A 22,618-nucleotide genomic window follows, 5' to 3' on the forward strand; every position below is an offset into this window, starting at 1 on the left:
GTTGTTACCATTAAAAAGCAGTTTTATACGTTTATACATGTCAAGACATGATTCTTACCTGATAAGCTTGCAGCTTTCTGTGCAGACCTGGAAAAAAACCAAACAAAACAAAAAACAGAGGTGCAATTTTACATATAGCTAAAAAAAAAAGTGTACTAGCTATTAGATTTTCATCCCCTGATAACATGCCTTTGTAATTGAAGCAACATGATTATAAGAGCTTTGTACTGCACAATAGCATATCTCAGGAGTGCTGTGAAGTACAAGACACAGCAGAGTATTTTCAGAGAAAATGTGGCAGGAGGAGTTAGGAACGTGTTAATAAAAGATGAGCTCTGTGTGTGATGTGCGTAAATCTGTAAAATAAAGCCATTAGAGCTAGAAAACAAGTCTGGTCAGAGCAACAGTACTTAGTCTTACAGTTACACAGTTAAACCAGTGATAGGCCCAAACAGCAACATTAGGCTCCAGATGAGAATTTCACCCAGTTAGAAGTTATTCCAAGGGATGTGGAGGAGGTTGGGTTAACTCTTTAGAGAACTAGGGGCTAGGTTTGAAGCTCTGGTCTGTATCTAAACGTCCTCAAAATTCAGAGATATTCTAATCTGGAGTTTTAGTTCAAGCCCACCTGCTCAACCCCTTTCAAAATGTGCTATAATTAAACAGATAAAGGTCAGATCAGAGTTCCACTAAACCTTGGAAAATTATAGCCAAAAAGCAGTGATAGCCATGATGCAATACATACAAAAGGCTCTTAAAAATCCTTTGTTACAGATGGCTTCAGCAACTGCAGGACACATTTTGGCAATGGCTCTTTTGGGTGATGGTTTAACTATTGGAATATCAATTATTGAAATAACTCAATGCAGCCACAACATATAGTAATGCAACTTTAGTAGTAAATGCTCATATATTATTGAAACAAATGTTTGAGCGCCTGAAATTAAAAACAATGGAGACATTCATATTTTACAACTATACTCATAGTTGTTCTTGAAAAAAATATTGTTTTGACACAGCTTTTGAAAATACAACTTATTCTTGTAAAATGAAACTTTATTCTAAAATGTATCCAAAATTGCAAGACACAAGCACCATTAAACAGATAAATAGACATATATTTATGTACAGAGAGCATTAAAACACAAAACAATTGTTAATATAATTCTTATACCATTTTTAATGAGTTTCCATCAATAAAACTTTAAACTTTAAAGAAGACTTTTCGGTTGCAAAACAGTTGTAAAATCATATGTATAAATTATGTCTATTACAATTCCAATAACAGAGGCAAAGTAAAATACAAAAATAATCAATACTGCAAATTCAAATACAAAACCCAAAATAATGTAGCACAGGTAAATATGTACACTTGATGAATCCATGCAGCTATGCAGTGCAACAAATTAACTGCTTAATTTAACTTATCACAAAATGGAACAACCATGTTTGCAAGCAGAAGAAAATATGTTTTGTAATAAATCATAGTGCATTTAGAAGTTCAACTCTATAAAATGATTGCTGAGTGATATATTTCTAAAATACCCCGTGTGGTCTGACAGTCCCCAAAGTCCTCTTCTGCAAAATAACATATAAAGGACAAACGTTTAAAAACAAAACAAAATCTCAACCATTCTAGAACAGATTTTGATGCCAAATTTTTACATTTTTACTTCTACCATCTTGGTTTTATTTTGTTATCTAACCTTTTTGCAAGTATCCATGTCCCTAATGACATATGTTACACCTACTAACCAAAGTGAACCTTCCACATTCAAATGCTATACTCCATAAATGGAATCTAACACAGCTCTTAGACTGCACTGGTTTAAAGAGATAACTTTGTGGCTTCAAAAAGGCAACTATGAACCCCCAGGAATAAGAGAAAATGAGAGTAAAATGGTGGCTAAGGAGACTCCTTTACATCTAAAGTTTCTGATTTCTTTAATTACACAAACACATATAAAATAAAAGGCTTTATGGCTTGGCTGAAAATTCTGGTAATGCATTAGGCAGGTACAAAGCCAATATTTGTGAAGTTCTGGTGCCTTTCACAGTGTAGAAGACCATTCTGGTTGGTGAAGAAAGATAAGCCTCAGATAACCATGTAGAAAAATACTTTAATGTTGAAAATGTTCTAGAAATAATGAAGAAAATCTAAACAAGGAACCTTTTTTTAAAAAAATGTGATTTTTTGTGTGTAAACCTGGCTGTTCATCGTTCAGTTTTGCTGTTGATTGGTATATCAGAATCAAAGCATGTAGATACTATTGAGATTCATACTTCATAAAATATTAGTGGTTAAGTGTCAAAATTAGATGAGATGCAATTATACAGTCTGACACTTGTGTCTCTGAAACTTGTTTAAGTGCTAAGCACGCTCAGTGTTTTCACTAGAAAGAAGTTGGCAAAACGCTACATTTCCCTGGTTGCTGAAAAGATACACCTCTACCTCGATATAACGTAACCTGATATAACATGAATTTGGATATAATGCGGTAAAGCAGTGCTCGGGGGTGGGGGGGCTGCGCATTCCAGTGGATCAAAGCAAGTTCGATGTAACGCGGTTTCACCTATAACGCGGTAAGATTTTTTGGCTCCCCAGGACAGCGTTATATCGAGGTAGAGGTGTACTGGCTTACAACAGCATACACCTCTGTGAAAGTCCTCATTCCACATTCTCTGTACTCCCCAAACTCCTTCTCAAATAATTGTCAAGTGAATGGGAGTTGTGAGTGGAAAAGAGATGCAGGATGGAGCCTGTATTGGGTAAACAGAATCACATTTGTGTACCAATTGCTTTACATGCAGTCCCATGGATGGAGATGGCAGAAAGCAAACTGTATGAAGTCTTTGTGTTTCATGATCTTATGAAGAATATGGCATTCTTGAATGGATGAAAAGTACACACTAGCCCAAATAGTCTCAAATGTTCTTATGTCAGATGTTTCCATATTAAAGAAGGACATCAGAGTTACTAGACAGCAGTTAAAAATATCAAACCACCAAGAAAAGGGGAGGAAGTTTATCTACTCAAATATGTTTAAGGCACAGGAAATAAAAGGTATGGTAGTGGTCTACATTTAGTGTAAATTATTAATTGTTTTTGCTATACGAGAGAGATTTATTTTTCTCCTCTGAACTGCCTCTAGTTCATAGAATACTAAAAAAAATTGAAAGTATAAATATAAGGGCACATTAAAAATGAATAATGCTACATATGATCACAGACTAATTGCTATATTTTTGCCTCTTGGCAGGTCAGCTTGGTCATCTTCTATATCCATAGAATGACAAATCCCTTTAGAATGTAAAAATTATTCATTCACTATTGATTTACCAAGACAGCTGGAAGTGTATCAGCTGAGTCATTGAATGGATCCTGTTGTTTTGATGCACCTCAAAAGCAATCAGTTAGCTGCCATCACAGTCACTTTTCCAATTACAACAATTGTGCCATTTGCCCTTTTCCCTAAAATTCAATGAAACCCAGAAACAGCAAGAGAAACAGTATAACATTAAAATTAATATGACTCTTGAACATAACTTTTGGTTGCAGTTCAGCCCCTGAAATATCTAACTGGTAAGCAGTGACTGTATTAGCACATAATAGCCTTTTCCGACACTTCATACAATGCCACACAATAAGCATAATCATTTTCAATATAAAATGACTTGCATTTCAGAAAACAAAGCAAACATATCAATACAGCTGCTGATAGACTCATGAAAGAAAATGAAATCTACTCTTGCCTGATGAAGTGATAAGCCAAGTTCAGAGGTAAATTCTGCTTCTTAACACCTTGGTTGTGAAAAGTTGGGCACACTATGAACGTGATAAAGGCATGGGTGACCACGTTTATATTTTTTTTAATCTCTGATGTTCCTTAACTTGTAGCAGAGGGAGCTCTTGCTGCAATCAGTATTATGATTTGGTGCCAATAATTAGCGGGGAGTGTTGGCAAGTTGCACTAGCATAACAGGAAAACCTGGAGGCTTGGTGTTTGGTGCAGGCTATGGGGTTTAGGGTAGAATATGTTACACAAGGAGCTTGTCAGCCCATGCAATGGCACCACCCGCAAGGAGCTAATCATCTAAAGCATGGGATTCCCACATCTCCAAATCAGGATGTGGCAAAAAGCAGACGTTTACAAGAGACAGTGTGAAAAACATGAACTACCATTATGACTGATCGTCTCAAAATCCTGAATTATGAACTGCTAGATCACTGACTTTCCAAACAGCGCACAGTAATACTCGTGACAGAGGAAAATAAATATTGACTGCTATGCATAGAAAATTCATCTGAAACAAAGGCTATGCACATTCACTTTTTGGTTACAACTATCTAATATTTTGAAATTAGACAGCAACAAACATGATTGGTTGATTTTAGTTCACCTATATAATGGTTTCCTTATTGGATAGTTTAACTGAATGAACCTCTTTTGTGCACCCATTACAGATTATTAATAAAAAATGAACAATATCCACTGAACTAAGGTTAACATTTTAAAAAGGGGGTAAAACCTCCCAGAACTATTCAAACAAAAATCAGCTCAAATTAAATAAAAAAAGGAAAATATAAGAAAGTCAAAACGCTGGAGGCAAGAATCTAATGTGAAAAGTTAGACTCCAAGATTGAAGAGTACAAAAAATCATGCAGTATTTCACACAAATTCCAGTTTTGTTTTGGGCTGAAATTCTCACCCACAATTGTGTTAAGTCCAAAAGATGAGTTTGGTATGGGGGACCTGACCCCAGGATGTGGAATACCCATGGAGCTGGGCCATGGTTGCTGCTATAACATATGGGCTGTAGTAGCAGCTGCAGCGCTGCAAGGTACCTTCCCACATGTGCTTTGTGGTTATTTGAGCCACACAATTCATGGACCCATTGGCCATGCCTCGGTCACTCCAGTGACGTGTCACAAATTTTCCTTGGGATACAACTATGGAGCTTGGTTTCATGACATTCAAGGGAGCTATGAATTTTTCCTGTGGGATGGCTTCCTTTTCACACCAGCGAACCACAGTGATTGTGTTACATTTTGAGCCTTCTGAGACACTTCTGCTGGGGAGAGGGAGGGCTTTCCCAATACATAACTACAAAATCATACGCAAATTAAGTTTCTGCACCTTTCTGCACAATAGTGCCAATAATACCAAAATTCCACCATATGCAATAGATGGTGGAGAACAGGAGAACATTTCACAAAGTAGTTGTGGGATGCTCCATTCTTTGATAGATGATTTGTTTTCTAAAGGACTTAGACCAATGATTCAAATACAGAGGCACTGTGAGGGCAACTCTTTCAAGTGGTTGTAGGTACAGTAGTAAATATCTCCCAAAGCAAGACGCAATCATTTGGGAAGTGAAGTGATTGATGTCAGGCAGCTTGTTGGATCTCTGGGTACTTTTTGCTTCCCTTCTTAAATGATTAAAAAGGATGCTTTTAAAAATGACTCACAAACAAGGTCTAAAGAGATTTGCACCTGGAATGATTTTCCATTCTAAAGTAAGGCTCACTAGTTTACATGTTTTTAAAGCAGAAATCTTCCCTCAAAGATATTTGTGAGACTTGTTTCTGAAACTTTTGCTATAAGCTATCATGTTCTTATATGGTGGTGGTGTGAAATGGAGTGATTCTTGAAGCAGCTATAGACTATGAAGATCAAGTTTGGGGGACTGGGACAGCTGTTACAGAAACCCCCACATACTTGCAGCTTTGATTTTATATTCACTTGAACTTATTAGTGTACCCTTGTATGGAAATAGGATAGTGTTTTCTGTTCTATATCCTAGAATATTTATTTATTATTTGTTTACTCAAATTAAATTTCTGCTTATTTTGAATGTTGCATTTTGAATGAAGATTTTCCTTTCTTTATAAAATTAGGGATTGACTAGTAGTCTAATTCACAATTTTGGAAACTGTTCTTCCTCTATGACACACCTGTCTAGTTGTTTAAAGGTGACCTGCAAAGGATTTTTTTGTAAAATTGGTTTGTGCTCTTTTAGCCTTTTCAATGATATATAAAGAGGCTCTCAAATGATTTTTTCAAGTTTTTTCTTTTTTACCTTTACCAATACCACAAATATGTCCTTGATTTTTATTGGGAGAACCACTAGGAGGTATAAGAGATGTTTACTGTGTGCTTTTAACATTTTAATTGAAAGGGTGAAGGTGTCAAGAATTTAATAGAGGCTTCCTTTATTCAAAATGTTAATTATGGTAGTTATTTCAGTTAAATAGCTGTTCAAGAAAACAAGCAAAAACCAGTTTTAAATGGTCTGAGTAAAAATTCCTTCTCTCTCAAAATCTCAAGTTTCTTGGCTCATGCTGTCAGCTGTTTCACTAGTTGTCCAGATATCATAAAGTATTCATACCCAGACAGGATCTGAATTCCTAATATATATAAACCCCCCCTACAATATTTCAGGTATTCTTTATACAAATTAACAAAAAACAAACAAAAAAAATGGGGAGGGAGGGAAGTTCAATTTTACTTTCCTTTGCAGGCCACCTAAATAATTCTTACTAAGAATGCATTCATTTAGTAGAGGAGGGCATTAGTAGCGCTGTGTAGGGGATGTGAGCATAGTATGCAGGTGGTACTTCCTTATGCCCCCAGGGTGGGTTCTGCACTTGTGTCCAGTGCCTGATGCAGAAGAAGTAGACCAGAGGAGGGGCCACTGGATCCATGCTTATATGGTTACAGAGGCAAGGAACCCTATAAGTGGGAACGGTGCCTGTGAAGTGCCATGCTGTAGTCCTGTAGCCTGCTGTGGGTTGGAGATGGTGAAAGGAAGGATATCCATTCCCTGCTTAGTTCCCTGCACAAAGTCCAATTACTCAGGCTTTGGGTCAAGAGGGATAATCTCGACTGAACTGGAAAGCACACACTGATGCATACCCAACACTAAGACAATGAAATGTGTTAAACTGCAGCCAGCAATTGCTTACTGAAATCTAACACCAAGCTCTCTAAAAGGACCTGAACTTGGGTGAAATTTCTTACGTTACATATGATTTAATGTCCCTGTTAATAGCTGATATATGTGCTGTGTAAAATAAATTCTGAAACCCCTAAGCGTGCTTAACAAGGCTTTAACCACATGTGAACAGCAAGTTTTGACAACAGAACAAGTACTACAGTACCATAAAATACACATGGCTGTTCAATCAGAAGCCACCTCTTGCTTTGAAACAAGAATGTACAGTATTAAGCAATGGTGACAAGATTTCTTACACAAAACCTACAATAATGTACAGAATATGCATGATTGCCTAAGTTATAATGCCAGCATTAAAAAATATACATTTTCTACATAGAATGTCTTGTGCAAATGTGAACAAGTTGACAATAGTTTACCAATGCTTTAAATAACTGAAATAGATATAATCCACCAGATAGTAAATTCTTCCTTCCCCCCAACAGTAAGCAGACACTGCCAGATGCACGAAAGGCCAACGTATGTAATAAAGGGTTTTTAACTTTAGGCATATGCATGCATGTGCACACGCACACACATACACACGAAAAGGAAAACAATAGTAGATGCACCACAATATTTTTTGCAAGGGGATACTTGCCACAAAAAGCCCAAATCAAAGTTGGTCTTTGCACAATTAAATCAATTTGATTTACATTTCTTTAATTGCCTCTACAAATTTATAGACGTTTCTTGTAAAGATTTTTTTCCTGAAACTTAAATTTTTATTAGAAATAAAAAAAGCCCACAAAGCTCCAGCTTCCACTTCATTTATACCATTGTTTAATGCTGATTTTTCTGTTTTTGATTAGGATTTTTTTTTCATTTAAGAATCATCTGAAAGGTGGTAAGTCAAATAAAAACTGGGAGTTCTTTAGAAACTTTTTAATAGCTCTGGGAAATATTTTATTGACATTTTTGAATGTCAAATTTCTGAATAATATTGTTTAAAAGTATAATTTAAAAAATATCAACTTTCAGTTTTCTGCAAACACTTTAATTTCTTATGTACTCTTAGTCTAGTTGTCAAAAGGCAAGGCACTCAGACTTTGCCCATCCCTTATTTATAATAGTCATGGGCTATGGCGATTATATGTCACAGTCTGTAATGTTCTCTCTTGTTTAAGAGGGGGACCTCACCTTCGTCTGAATGGTCTCCCACTGGGACCTATAGCCTCTGGGGGCTGCACTTATATATTGAAGAACAGAGCAGTTACCGATTCTTGTCTATCTCTTTTGTTGATGTGTGTCGCTAACTAGTTTTTCACTGATAAAGTACACTTCTCAAATCATGGACTTTCTAAGGACAGTTTTAGTAAAGCAGTGTTGCATCCTTCTATTTCAATTTAGTGTGTTTTATTCAGAATGGATTTTTCTCCCCATTTCTATGGGAAACAGCATAGATCTTGTTTTAGATCACTTTAAGAGCCACAGAGTGTCTGTGGCCTGATTTAGAGCACAATCCTGTGAGATGCGACATTCCCTAATCTCTAGTGCTGAGGATTCCTAGCAATGTGCAGGATCAGGCCTTGAGGAAACAGGCTATTTCTTACACAAAAAATGTTTATTGCAACATCTCTAACGAAATAATCTATGTACAGTTAGGACTCTATTCACAAATGTAAGCAACATTTTGCATGGATTTTGTGTAAATTATTCTTGCAGCAATTGCACACGATTTTTGTGCAAACAGCAGGCATGCAGCAGGATAGGTGGAAAACAACATCCAAAGAGAGAGGAGAAAAAAGGAATATAGACATTAACTCTATAAATAAAACCTAGGAACAGCTAATTTACACGGCTGATAATTTGCCTCCTCAGTGATATTAGCACCATTACATTGTAGTAATTTTCACATCAATTAATTATTAATAGTGGTTTCATTTTATTTGGTTTCTGTCAAAAGTGGGTACAGAAGTAATTGTTATCATTTCCTTCTGTGCAGGGGCAGGAGTAAATATCAATTATACAATCCTACTTTCCATGTGTTTCAGTTCTCCTATTCCCCATTTCAGTAAAACAGGGCACTGAGAAAATACAAAATCTTGTTTAGAGCATCCACGTTTGCCCTGGATTCTCTATATAGACTCTAGTGCCACCAAATTTTTGCTGTTAGTAAGATGAAACTGGGGATTCTCTTCTTGGCATATAAACATCGGAAGGAAGCCCCCAAATGCACCATCATCTGAACGCACACAGTAGCATTTACAGAAGTGAATAACTAGGCAGCAGAGACTGTCACACATGAGAGTATCTGGAATTTAGCGAATGGCTTTGTGTACTCTTGTAGATGAATCATCCATTACTTACCATACTCTGTGCGCATGCCAGTGTGTTCACTTTGTGTCGTTCAGTGTCTGCTTAATGCAAATACAAAGCCTTACACAGCTAACTGGCCACAGATGGCCATCCATCATATACAGTTTAAAAAACTGGTGCAAACATAAAACTCAAATATTTGTGAATAGAGCCTTTATAATTTTCTCACATTTGATTTTAGGAATCACAGTTTTTGAATGTTATTTGTTATTGATAACAATGATTGAATAAAAATGTATTGATCCAATTTCTCAAAGCTGTGTCATTCAGCAAATATTTAAGATGCTGAATCCAAATGAAAAACAAAAGCAATTTATTTTTCTACCTCCTTTACACATAGAAATTAAATGGTGGCTAGAAACTGAAGGTTTCAAGTTATAAATGGAAACTGCGTTTTTATTAAATGTGAAAACATGTACCCAAGAAAAGGGCATACACCTTTATACATTTTTATGGCAAGTTTTCCCATTACATGAGAGGCTTCCTTATATATTTTAAACTTAAATGATGAACAGTAACCAAACGTGAGTTTGGATAAAAAATGCACAGCTGTTAACTGTTTTAATGAAAAAATATGAATGCACAATTTAAAACAAGATGAAAGGACACGTTCACAGAAATATTTTAGGAAGCTGTGGAGAGAGGTTTGAGAAATTAAGAAACAGAAGAAAGCCAAATCCCATTCCAGGTATCAATTAAATTGATGCATAAATACACTCTGGCATTGATAAAAAATAAAGTGTCTATTCAGGGAAGACTCAAGAATGAACAATTTAGGCTCCAATCCTACAAATCCTTATACATATGCTTAACTTTAAGCCTGTGAGGCATCCCATTGACTTCATGTGTTTGCAGGATCAGAGTTTTAGTACATTTTTTGAGTGGAAGGTCCAATTATTAATTCTAAATTTATTACCGTAACAAGTTGCAAATATGATAATATTGGTAAATTGAACTACCGGTAACGTGTGCAGTCAAAGCAATGATTTGTACCTATGAAGAGCTCATTGGACTCTTTCCCTTCATAACCAACATCATTTTGTTGATTTTAACCTGCCCTTTACATTTTGCTGTACCTATGTATATGGCTAACTAAGATTACAAGCCAAATAAAACCATGTATTTCTTGCAATTGGGGGAGGAATCCTGCAAACCTGCTTCTCACATGAGCAGTTGCATCAAGACTTCAATGGGACAACTTACATGAGTAAGGGCTTGCACCACCAGACAAATCATGTCTGGAGAAACAAAGGAAGTTACATACAGAACGTATTTAAGCATAACTCATTTACATTTCAGGGCTGGACTGAATGTTTTATATCTGTTTTTTGCACCATGAAATATTGAGATAGAACCTTAATGTGATCATTTGCTAATATTAAATTGCCGCAAACATCAGCTTGTTTGAAGAGAAATGAGTTGTCACTTGTACGGAAGGGAGTTTAACAGTTTTTATTTGCAAGCTATGTGCTTCAACATGATTCCCACCCTCAAAGTCACCCAAACAAACCCAAATGGGATTGGAACAGGTGCTATATCATCACTTGCAATTTACTTCTGCTGGCAATTTTATTTTTGCATCATTAATCTCTAAATTTGTTGTGCTCTCCAACTTTCAATGTATAGGACCAAATCTTGCAGAATTTAGCCCATATTTAACAACAACAAAAAATACTAGAGTTGGCTAGGAACAGAGCTAAAATACTTAACAAATAATTAAATGACCCAGGAAATAGACATCAGTGCAATATTTATCAGCTGAAAAGTCATTATATCAAGGGGAAAAATTAAAATATACAACTCTGAATATTGTAACAGCTGGTCCCTCATTAAATTACCCATCTAATTCCAAACCCTCTCTACTACAGTATTTCATCTGCTAATCATGGGACAGGGGAAAATCCAAATGTGTTTTAGCCACTGTAGGAATTTGTTATCCTTCTGATGCAAAGATTCCAGCCTCCTGGAGTATGGTGTCCAGTTTTGGGCACCACACTTCAAGAAAGATATGGACAAACTGGAGAGAGCTCACAGGAGAGCAACACAAATGATCAAAGGTTTAGAAAACCTGACCTATAAGGAAAGGTTTAAAAAACTGCATGTTTAGTCTTGAGAAAAGACGACTTGGGGGGGACCTGATAACAGTCTGCAAATTTAAGGGCTGTTATAAAGAAGATGGTGAATAATTGTTGTCTGTGTCCACAAAAGTTAGGGCAAGAAGTAATTGGATTAATTTGCAGCAAGGGAGATGAGGTCATATATTAGGAAAATCTTTCAAATTAGAAGGATAGTTAATTACTGCAATAGGTTATTAAGCGTTGTTGTGGAATCCCTGTCATCGGAGGTTTTTAAGAACAAGTTTAACAAATGCCTGCCACAGATGGTCTAGGTATACTTAGTCTTCTCTCTCGAGGTCCCTTACAACCCCATATTTCTATGATTCACACAGAAAAAAGTTTTTAATCACCTCTGCTAGTTTGAGCTACTCAAAATAATTATTTAAACTAAAATATTTCCCTTTAAAATACAAAGCTCATAGGGGGATGGATGTCTCAGGTTCATGGGAAATGGTGTTTTTCACCTATGGGTCACTACTTCAAAACTGGAGCAGGTTGGTGACTGAAAGTTATTACTACAGTTGATTGTCTAATAAGCTGGTGGTCCAATTCCTAATGAGCAGGCTTCCAAATAAAAATTGGCAACTGTGGCACTCAGCAGAGAGGCTAATGACTTAATGAACTGGAGACAGAACTACTTTCTCTCTTTTAAACGGTAGGCCCTCCAGAGCAAGTTTGAGGCACATTACCGGGGCAGTATGAGGTGCACAAAAGACTAGTCTCAAGGGCTTTCAAATCCAGCACCTTTCATGAACTCTAAATTCATTTTAAAATAAATTGAGGAGCAACACAGAGCTCAACTTCAGTTCTTCACACGCAAATTTGCTAGCAAAATAATATAAGTGCCCTAACTATATATAAAAATATTAAGGTACTTTTTCATGTACATTTCAGGCAGCCTATTTTTCTTGTGATTCACAACCTCTTTCACCCACTCCTTTTTTTAATGACTATAAAAGGGGAGTTATTGTCTCCACAAAACCTTTGTGTGGAAATAAAATATGGACATGAAAATTCCTTTGAACATGTTTACACAGACAGTGAAATCCTACTTCCATTGAAATCAGAGGCAAAACTCCTACTCATTTCAATAGGACCAAGATTTCAACTGGCATCTCTACAGAGAGAAAGAAAACCCACTATTCCCTGCTTTCGATGTTCTAAGGCTCCATCTCGTCTCTTTTAAAATATTTTACTGAAAAAAAAATGTTTGGCAAATCAGGCCTTACTCTTCTCCATATTAAAAAAAAACATAAAAAGACCACTATCTTAAAACCTAGTGCGAAAGCTGACCTGTTGCCCTTAATTTAGCATTACTTCCAGATCCGGACAATTTGCATCTGACAATGCTGGTGAATAAGCATAAAAACAAACAGCAGTTACAGTACACATCAACATCTAGTGCAAGAGAAACACCAGTGGGAGGAAAAAAATCAGTGCTTGGAAATAAAATTTTCTTCCATCTCAATTTTGGTCTCTATATTGCAAACTTATAAAAGAGTTTTGTAAGCAAAAGTAAGTTAACAAACAAAAAACCTGATACAAATTTGAAAGCTAAAGGCGTCCTTTGAGTATGTTGCATATTTAGCAAATACAACTATTATTCCCTGTGGCTTAGCTGCAGAACGTGTGTATGTATGACATAAGCACCTGATCCTGCCAACATGTATGTGAGTAACTTTACTTATGTATGTAAACTTTTACAGGATCATTCTCTAAAAAAGGAAGGTAAGAGTGGCAGAGATCATTACTTATGTGTGATGAAGTTTGTCATAACAACTCAAGAGATGCATCGGATGATCAAATGGGTCTTTTTCCATCTCTAATTATGTAGAGCCCTGATCGTTCAAAGACTTAAGCACATGTGCAACTTTACATAGCTGAGTGGTCTCACTGGCGTCTATGTGACTACTAAGGTGTGAAAAGATATGCACATGTTTAATTCTTTGCAGGACTAGGGTCTATAATTCCAACCTAAGTACTGTAGGGGCTGATCCTGATCCCTTTTAAGTCAATGACAAAATTCTAACGGACTTTAGTGATGCAGGATCTATCCCACTACTCAGCAGTTTAATTTAACACAAATGTTTTGGAAGGGACTGGAAAAGGAGGCGAGGACACAAGAAGTTGAGAGGTTGTGCTACAAGTGGGATAAAATTGGGATAAAATCACAGGAAAATATTCTATGTTGCCAGAAGCATATCATACTATTGTAGGTAAACTAGGAGAAAATATTTTGACAGTGATTTTACCTTTAAAATTATAGTCCTGAAAATTTAGTACATTTTTGACAGTTCTATTTTAAGGGATATGATTTCTATTTTATATTCTGGTTTGCATCATTTTTATTTAATGGTCATATTTATTCCCCCATGAAGGAATCCATAAACTAAACAGTTCCTGGTAATGTAAAACTAAAAGAGAAAAAGAAAATGTATACACAAAAGGTGTTATTTCATTTATCTGGTAAATACTGAGGTTGTGAGCACATTTAACTTGACCACTGTGAGTAGTCCTACTGATATCAGTGAGACTACTCATAGTAGTCAAGTTAAATACATGTGTGTTGCAGGATTGGGGGTCTAATTTTGAATTTTCAAAAGATGAATAAATGAACTCAAACTCAATAATAACCGGGAGTAAAGTAAACAACCATATCAATACTTTTATCTAATTTAAGGTTACAAATGATCATTATTATTATTATTTTTAACTAAAGGTAAACTCATACAATTTTTAAAATTTGAAGCCTGGTGCCTAAGAAGAGATTAATCTTTATGTAGTTCCAACAGTGGGGTAAAAGACATTCCAATTTTATTCATTTATATGCTCACAGGGAATTTGATCTACTCCTGACACATGCAGTGATGTGCGTCTACCTGCACACTGACCCCATAACATGCAACCCTTTATCACTTTAAGGGCAAAATTCTCCTCACAAATCTGCAGGTGAGCACCATATTTTAGGGATGTCCCACTGAGGTGTGAATTTTGAGGGGTGAACATTGCTTGGTATCTGCAGAATGAATTTAATTCGGACACTTTGTACCTGAGGTACTGAACATCACCTTTTTTCATACCACACAGGTACAACCTTTCATTTTAAATGTAATATAATCTTAGATTTTAGAGCTTTACATTAAGGGATAGGAGACTCCCCCCTTTTCTTCGATGGTGCAGGAAGCCATATAATCACTCTTCTTTTTCCCCCACTATCTCCAAAGTTTGGAAATACAGTATATTGATTTCCTTATAAAAAGGCTCAGACCTCTGTTCCTGTTCTTTTTCTGGTATAAGGGCATGAGCCTTCCAACATTCCTTGCATGGGAAGTACCCACAAAATACTCAGTCATTTTGGTTCACTAATGTGATTCTGTACTGGAAAGTTTCTAAGGAGTTCAGCTTTAGTATTCCTGGTGAAAAATAACAAATCAAGTACAGTCCTGATTATCTGAATCGCTTGGCAGACACTAAATATGTTCTGATAATCAGGACTATGGATAATTGGGAGTCAGCCAAGAATCAACAGAAAAGGGAGACAAGCTGGTAGTTTGTTAGAAAAAGAGGTTTCAGTAATAGGGATTGTATTGTATTTCTACTTGCCACCATGCACATGGAAGATCAGGCTAAAGGGAAAACTTATTTCCAAGGACTGAAGAAGCCCTGCCACATTATTGCTAGGTTCCATAGCAACTGGAGCTCACTTACAGCAACTTTAAAATACTTTGGATAAACTGAGAGTCTTGTAGCAAACTCAGTCTTCCATTTAAAGTAGATTTTGCAGATATTAGGCCTCATTTGAGGAAGAAAAATATCCTTCAGTGCTCCTATTTTTAAAGGTACTAAGCACAAAAACAAAACAAAACAGAACAACAAAAAAACCCAACCACCACCAAAGCTAGGTGACAAATTATTAAATTTCCCCACAAAATTAAGATGAGCTTTCTTCTATTTCTTGAGAGAGTACAGTTTGAGATTCACAGGGTAACTGGTATGAAATACAAGTTTATGAAAGCCCTCTTATGAGCAATTTTATTCCTATCCATGATGGCAGACATTTACAAAATCAGAACAATTGACCATTTGGGTTCACCTTAAAAAATAACTTATAAAGCAGTGATATACGCAGCATAGAACAGTTCGGGGGGGGGGGGGGGGAGGGGAGTGAGGGGGGCAAAGGGAACGCAAATTTTAATAGTTAAAATGTAAACGTGAAAAAAAGATGGAATAAAAGTCTCTATTTCTTATTTCTACTTAAGATGTCATGTGATACTATTTTACAAATGTCCTGCAGGTCTATATATGTATATGTGTGTGTATGTATGTCAATATAACATATCCACACACATATACATCTATCCGCACTTATACATACACAGATAATTGTTTGCAGTTCACTCTTGGGCAGTTCTGTTATGCCACTCTTTACAGTTGTTTGAATCATGTTTGGACCCACTTTCTTCACAAAACTGGGGAGATGGTAGGAAAAGATGGTGGGTCTGGTTGTGTCTGAGATCCTTTTGTTAAACTGTACACTGGGACTTGCAATTTTCTTCTGTAGTAGCTCTCTGAAGAGGGCCAACTCACTGCGGTCTGCATGAGGAGACTTGGTATGGATCACACACTCATTGTCATGCTGGGGGAGTACTGAAAAAGAGGAATCCACATTTTAACAACAATTATTTCACAGGTTACTATCATCCCTCCAGAAGCATAACAACACTAAGCTTGAATTTCAGGTCAGCATTCTCTTTCTCACACAGATGATTTTAATCTTATCCTATAGTTGTACTGTAGCTTGTGTCAGGACTGCAGTGTAATTTGTAATGCATTTTACATTCATTGAATATATAACTTTATTTATATATAAAATACAACATAACTTATTACATGAATAAGTAAAACCAGATTGGAGGGCAGCTTTCAGTTGCAGCTAAAGCTCCAGAGGACCCTATTGGCTAATGCTGTCTGCAGGGCCGGCTCTAGGCACCAGCAAAGCAAGCATGTGCGTGGGGTGGTACAATTCCAGGGGCGGCATTCCATTTTTTTTGTTTGTTTTTTTGCTTCGGCAGTTGCGCTCTCCAAGCTTGGGGCTGCAAATTTTTTGCTTGGGGTGGCAAAAATCCTAGAGCCAGCCCTGGCTGTCTGAACTTCCTTGGGTACTCTACCATTTCCTTCACTGGTCACTGTTAGACATCTTGGGGGCTGCATAGCCTGATAGAAGGTCCACTTGTGGACCAGGTACCCATCTGAATGGGCTCTGGCAAGGCAGTGGAGAGATGACACACTGGAATGAAATCAGACCTTTGGATTAATCTTAAATTCTACTACAGTATAGATTTTAGGAGGCTAGTTGCATCAAATTTCAGTGGCCATTCTTTATGCAAACTGGAAATACGTCTGTTAGTCTATAAGGTGCCACAGGACTCTTTGCTGCTTTTACAGATCCAGACTAACACGGCTACCCCTTTGATACTTAATTTTCTGTGGCATATAACTGATAGTATATGTCATTCTTTTAATGAGTTTGGTTTGGTGAACTGGCCTCTGTCTGAGCTTTCAGATTGTCTGGACTGTCTGCATCGAGTAAAGCACTATCTTGACTACACAGGATTAAACTTGATGGGAATTTTGGTTATTGCTCTTTTGCAAATTTTGAAACATCACTCTTTTTGTGAAGATGTTTTGTACAAAGTCATTTTCCCTACCATTTCAAATAATTCAAAGATGCCCTCTTCATAAAGAAACACATACTGTAGCTAAAATATAAAAAAATTGCTTGTTATTCATGCTCATGTTAATGTCTACCAAAGAAGCAAAACAAAAATTCAGTCTGATTTTCATGAAACTTGCCATGCCAATTGACCTTGGTATGAACTAGGAGAAAGTATTTTTAATCTTCATAGATACTGGGCTAAATTAATAGAGTTGTACTCACTTCTGACAGCAGTGAATGCCACTAAGAACAGAAGAGTTGAAGCCACTCAGCACTTCTGAAAAATCAGGACACTTCTATTTAGGAGCTTAAATGGGAATTTAGAAATCTAACTTGAGGCACCTGGGCATGAACATTTTGGTCATTACTTACTTTGGAAAGTATTTTAAATAATTTTTGTTTAGCCTCTACCACACAGCATTTTTAAGTTTTAAGAGTTTCCTTTGTCACAGAATGAACACTAGAGGGCATCTTTGTTTTTCTAGACCTAAAACCATGTCATGTTTTATGAAATAATAAGTCTTTTAAATTTTGTAGTGGTCTAATTATGTGCTTTCAGTGTAGATACAGTTCTGAAAGACATTTCTACTCTGGAAAACATACTACCCAAGGGGTCAAAGATTGGGCAGTCACAAACTGAGAGACCACTTTGGAAAGATTAACAGAATATGAGGATCAACTACGCTGTTCAGATTTTGACTGACAAATGCACATCTCATCATGCATTTCTGAATATGCATATGATATGCCTGACTCTAGGATAATTATTACTCTTGTGCATCTTACTTTTGTTATGTACTGACCACTTAAGTTAGGGATGGAATTTCTGAAGTAACTCTCCGTCTCCTGGCTTTTAAAGTTTAAATTCAATCCTTGATATTATTTAGCACAATTTTTGTTCAGCGGATCAATATTATAATATCAGGGACTTGTAAAAATATAGACAAAAATTGTATTAAAGATACAACTGCTTTTCCTGAAAAGAGCCTGGGATTGAGTACCTGTCATATAGCAAAATAGTCAAAGAAATACTTACACTCTCACTCTGAAAAGGGTTTAGGAAATTTCCACCCATTTCACCATCATCTCTGGGAGTGCCAGGCTGATTACTCATGCTCATATTACTGGGAGAGTTCTGGTAAATAAGATTTAAAAATAAAGGGTAAGTATGTTGTAGATTTGAATTCCTTTCCTTGCTTCATAATGTTTGTCAAAACAACACCTACACTACTCACTGGAATCTCTGAAAATGACACAGAATATATCTTGCCATCACAGCTCTGCACTACGTATAGTTGAATGAATGTTTGTAATCTGGAAAAAGCTGTTTCCCGCCTATAAAATAAATTACTTACCTGTAGTTCTTGTTCTCAGGTTAGGCCTGGAACATTTTCCCACTGAAGTCAGTGGAAAAACTATACTTGACTTCATTGGGAGCAAGATTATGCTCTGTAATTAAAACAAATCACTATTGTCCTGATTCAGCAATGTTCTTAACTTATGCGTAACTTTAAGTGCATGAGTAGCGTTCACATGCTTAAGTACCTTGCTGAATGAAGGCCTATATTTGGGGTCTCCACCACTAGCATGTGGTTGGTTGGGAATTACCCCAAGATCAGTTATGAGCTGCTAAACCACTTAACCAGTGGATGTTATGCACGTACTATACCTGCTGCTGAATATAACTGACAGACACCATCCTGACTGTAAGATCCTTGGTGCTTATTATCACAATCTATAATCCACGAACAGCTCCCCCACACCAGCTGCCTTTCTCCCCTCCCTTCCTTTTCCCCCTATGACTTTAGGGGTGTTAATGGGCCACTTCACTTTGAATGGTCCCTTGACATACGTATTAACTACTTATGGTAAACAATCTGTTCCACCTTGTATTCAGCTATGACAATCTGAGTACTTTTCCCAGACCTCAAGAAGAGCTCTGTGTAGCTCAAAAGCTTGTCTCTCTCACCAACAGAAGTTGGTTCAATAAAACATATTACCTCACCCATCTTGTCTCTCTTAGAACAAAAAAGATACTTCACTCTAAGTCTATGTCTACACTAGCACTTTTGTCGGTATAATGTATGTCGCTCAGCGGTGTGACATCAGTTACACTGACAGAAGCACCGGTGTGGACAGCACTATGTTGGTGGGAGATGCTCTCCTGCCAACATAGCTACTGTCACTCTTTAGGGGTGGTTTAACTATGTCAACGAGAGAGCTGTGATGCTGTAAGGTCTCTAGTGTAGACATAGCCTAAATCCCTACTGTCAGGTGCTTCTAACTTTTTCAAAAGCTAGTCTTTGGGCTGAAATTTCTTCTGCTTCCGTCCAGCTAGAGCAAGGTAATGTATGGTTGAATAAAGTGAACCCTGCAGTTTGATTCAGCATGGTTTTGCCATGAAACAACCTTTTCATGTTAATATTAGTGGAGGTATGAAACTAATGAACTTAAACCTCCAAGGGAACAGTTTGCCATCTTCATCCTGGGAATCATCTACTTCCCTTCTTTCAATGTAGGCATTCTGCAATAAGCCTGGAGGTGGCCTTTCAAGAGCTCATGCTCTAGAGAACCTACAAGTTCTGGCACTTCGCTTGCTACGGTATGTAGCTAGGGGGTCTCTGCTAATAGGTTAACTCCAATTGACGTCAGTGGGGACAAGACTGGGCTCTATAATTTTAATAGCTCACTATAGTTTTTAGTTTGTGCTACCAGTGTGCTTAATAACCTCAAAGTAGCTCAAAGTTATGAGCTACTAAACCATTTTATCAATGGACATTTGACATAGGTGTTTTGCATAGCTTTACTTTTGGCCCAAAGTTGCATGTTTTCTTCAGAAAGCTTTAAAAATCTTGTTAGTTTTAAAAAAAAGTTATTTAAATGTGTTAAGGGTGTTTTTCATGCTTTAAGACAATAGTTCTATTGTGTTTTTTCACTTGGGTAACTAAAAAGGTTTTGTTTTAAAAGTTAAATGGAGCAAGTGTGCATTATTATTAAGGAACACTGATTTCTCATGTGTGAAAATAGCTGGTTGAGAAATAAAGAAGTAACAAAATGTAACAGTATGGTGCTTGAGTGCAGTATGTTACTTTCCTTTCTGAATTAACTATGCACTGATTGCCAGATAGCAGCTGGCATGAGTATGCCTGTATGTGGAAAGCTCAGGGATTGGCAACCTTCGGCACGTGGCTCGCCAGGGTAAGCACCCCGGTGGGCTGGGCTGGTTTGTTTACCTGCCACTTCTGCAGGTTCGGCCGATCGCAGCTCCCAGTGGTCGCGGTTCGCTGCTCCAGGCCAACGGGGGCTGCGGAAAGCGGCGTGGGACAAGGGATGTGTGGGCCAGTGCTTCCTGCTGCCCCATTGGCCTGGAGCATCGAACCACAGGAGCCGCAATTGGCCGAACCTGCAGATGTGGCAGGTAAACAAACCGCCCGGCCCACCGGGGTGCTTACCCTGGCGAGCCACGTGCCAAAGGTTGCTGATCCCTGGGATAGCTACACATTCACAGAAAAATACATTCATGTCAGTGTCATAGGTCTCACCCCCACTTAGAGCTGTTGGGTTCCAAGATGGGGACCTGCATGGACTCCCCTAAACTAAAATCCTAGTTTAGATCTGGTAAAAGCTGCCACCACCCAATAATGTACGTGTATTGGGACACAGTCCTTCCCCAAAATCCTTGGGGATCCCAAGAGCCCCAAATCCACGGAGTTCTTACACCTAGGAGAAGTAAACCATTCTTCCCTGCTTCCTCCCCCCTCCCTTCTCCTAGGAGAGATACTGGGATTCAACTACAGAGGGATGCCTTCCTCCTCCCTCCTCCCCTTTCCCTGAGAATTCACCCAAGGAAAGATCAACCAAGTCCTTAACAGAAAAGATTTATTAAAGAATAAAAAGAAAGTAAACTGTCTCTGAATACCAAGATGGAACAATACACAGGGTCTAAACTTATCAATCTCTGGAGAGAATCCCCCCTCCTTTCTTTCTCAGTAAAATCAATAACAGTACAGAATTAAAGAAATTCTATAGCAAAACACACAATTGCAAATACAGAAATAACAATATAAAAATACTAGTTCCCTTTCTAATACTCACTAGCTTGAATAGAAGAAATTATTGCAGAACTCTGAGAGGACTTGATTAAGACGTCTGGACTCCTTTCATTCCAACTAGCGAGTCACTCAAAAAAAGGACACAGGAAAAAAAACTTCCCTCCACAGGGATTTTAAATTATCTTGTCCCTGATTGGTCCTCTGGTCAGGTGTTCACAGGTAGAAAAAAAACCCTTAACCCTGAACTAACTGTTTATGACAGTCAGTGATTCAAAATACATGTAAGACCTTTCAAATAAATGCACTCTGTACTCAGTGGGTTTGACTCTTTGATTGAAACAAATGCAGACGGGGTAAAATTCCACTTGTTGGAGAAAGGTCACTGTCAGGTGCTAGATCACAGAAGACCTGTAGTATCCCTCTTGGGTGAGGAGGGCAGCCTCCATATCTACTGTGCAGAAGGGCTCTGAGGTGGCTCAAAATATGCTGGTGGGCAGGCCAGGGGGAGGGGTTACTGGAGCTCTGCTTACATGGATCCCGATACCAGAAACATCCCCATGTGGGACAGAAGTACAGCAACTGCTACTCCAGCTTGAAGGCTGCATCAATGACTATGGAGTGGTGCAGAGAAGTTGGGGGGTATGGATTATATCCACCCCCAACCACTAGGCTCCAATTTGCATATGCGTTGTGGGTGGGGAGGAGTTGTGAGTTTTAGGCATAAAACATTTATTATAGCAATCACGGTTCTTCCTTTTTCATTTTTAACCAAAAACTTAAATGCAAAAAAACTGTCAATGTAATATGACTATTGAGATTGTATATGTACAAATGCCAGGAGGCTCAAAGTTTGGAAAATCACATCAAACCTAATGCAGTCATCTATCACATACCATATATTCTATCTAGTCATGTAAGTTAACACTGTATAGCGTAGCACAAAATACTACATTTGCACAAAGGGATCAAGTTACCCTTGCTATGAGTATCATAACTCAATTTGTCATCTTTGTGCATGTTAAATCTCAACTGCATTAACATCTGTTTAATACAAAGATTTTTTAAAAGCTTGTTTATATCAGAACACATTCTTCTATTAAAATAAATGCACAGAAACATCATTCAGTGAGTTAAGGTTGAATGAGGACACACTCCAACCAATTTAGAATCCAAAAAGCAAGTTAAGGGAAAAGTCTCCTGCATTCCTTGCCACTCTCATATAACCTACAGCGATATTGATAACATGCTCCAACACTCTACAAGCCTTTCACTTCCGCATCCATGCAGATACTGAAAAACAATATGACTCCAGCTTAATCAAACTCAAACTTTGGTGCAAAACCTTAACAATGGCTAAAACACTTTTCTATCAACAAATCGGCACATCTAACTGTCACACACTAATACATTTAGAAAGT

The 22,618-nt window shown here is 37.4% G+C and overlaps 1 protein-coding gene across 4 annotated transcripts in view; it reads right to left on the bottom strand.

Annotated features, from left to right (window-relative positions):
* Positions 1 to 7,095: 7,095 nt before the first annotated feature.
* Positions 7,096 to 22,618, bottom strand: part of SSBP2 (single stranded DNA binding protein 2) — a 274,330-nt gene continuing 258,807 nt past the window's right edge. For 3 of the 4 annotated variants that reach the window (XM_045021157.1, XM_045021159.1, XM_045021156.1), the window contains 2 exons: positions 18,185 to 18,283; positions 7,096 to 16,079 (listed from right to left, as the gene is read on the bottom strand). In XM_045021157.1, coding sequence (XP_044877092.1) covers positions 16,050 to 16,079; positions 18,185 to 18,283 — 129 coding nt within the window. In that variant the 3' untranslated portion in view covers positions 7,096 to 16,049. Of the gene's footprint in view, positions 16,080 to 18,184; positions 18,284 to 22,378; positions 22,491 to 22,618 lie in introns of those variants that run through there. The other variant, XM_045021158.1, reaches the window with a different exon arrangement.

This window comes from Mauremys mutica, chromosome 6 (genome assembly GCF_020497125.1).
Source record: "Mauremys mutica isolate MM-2020 ecotype Southern chromosome 6, ASM2049712v1, whole genome shotgun sequence".
Classification (NCBI taxonomy): Eukaryota; Metazoa; Chordata; order Testudines; family Geoemydidae; genus Mauremys; species Mauremys mutica.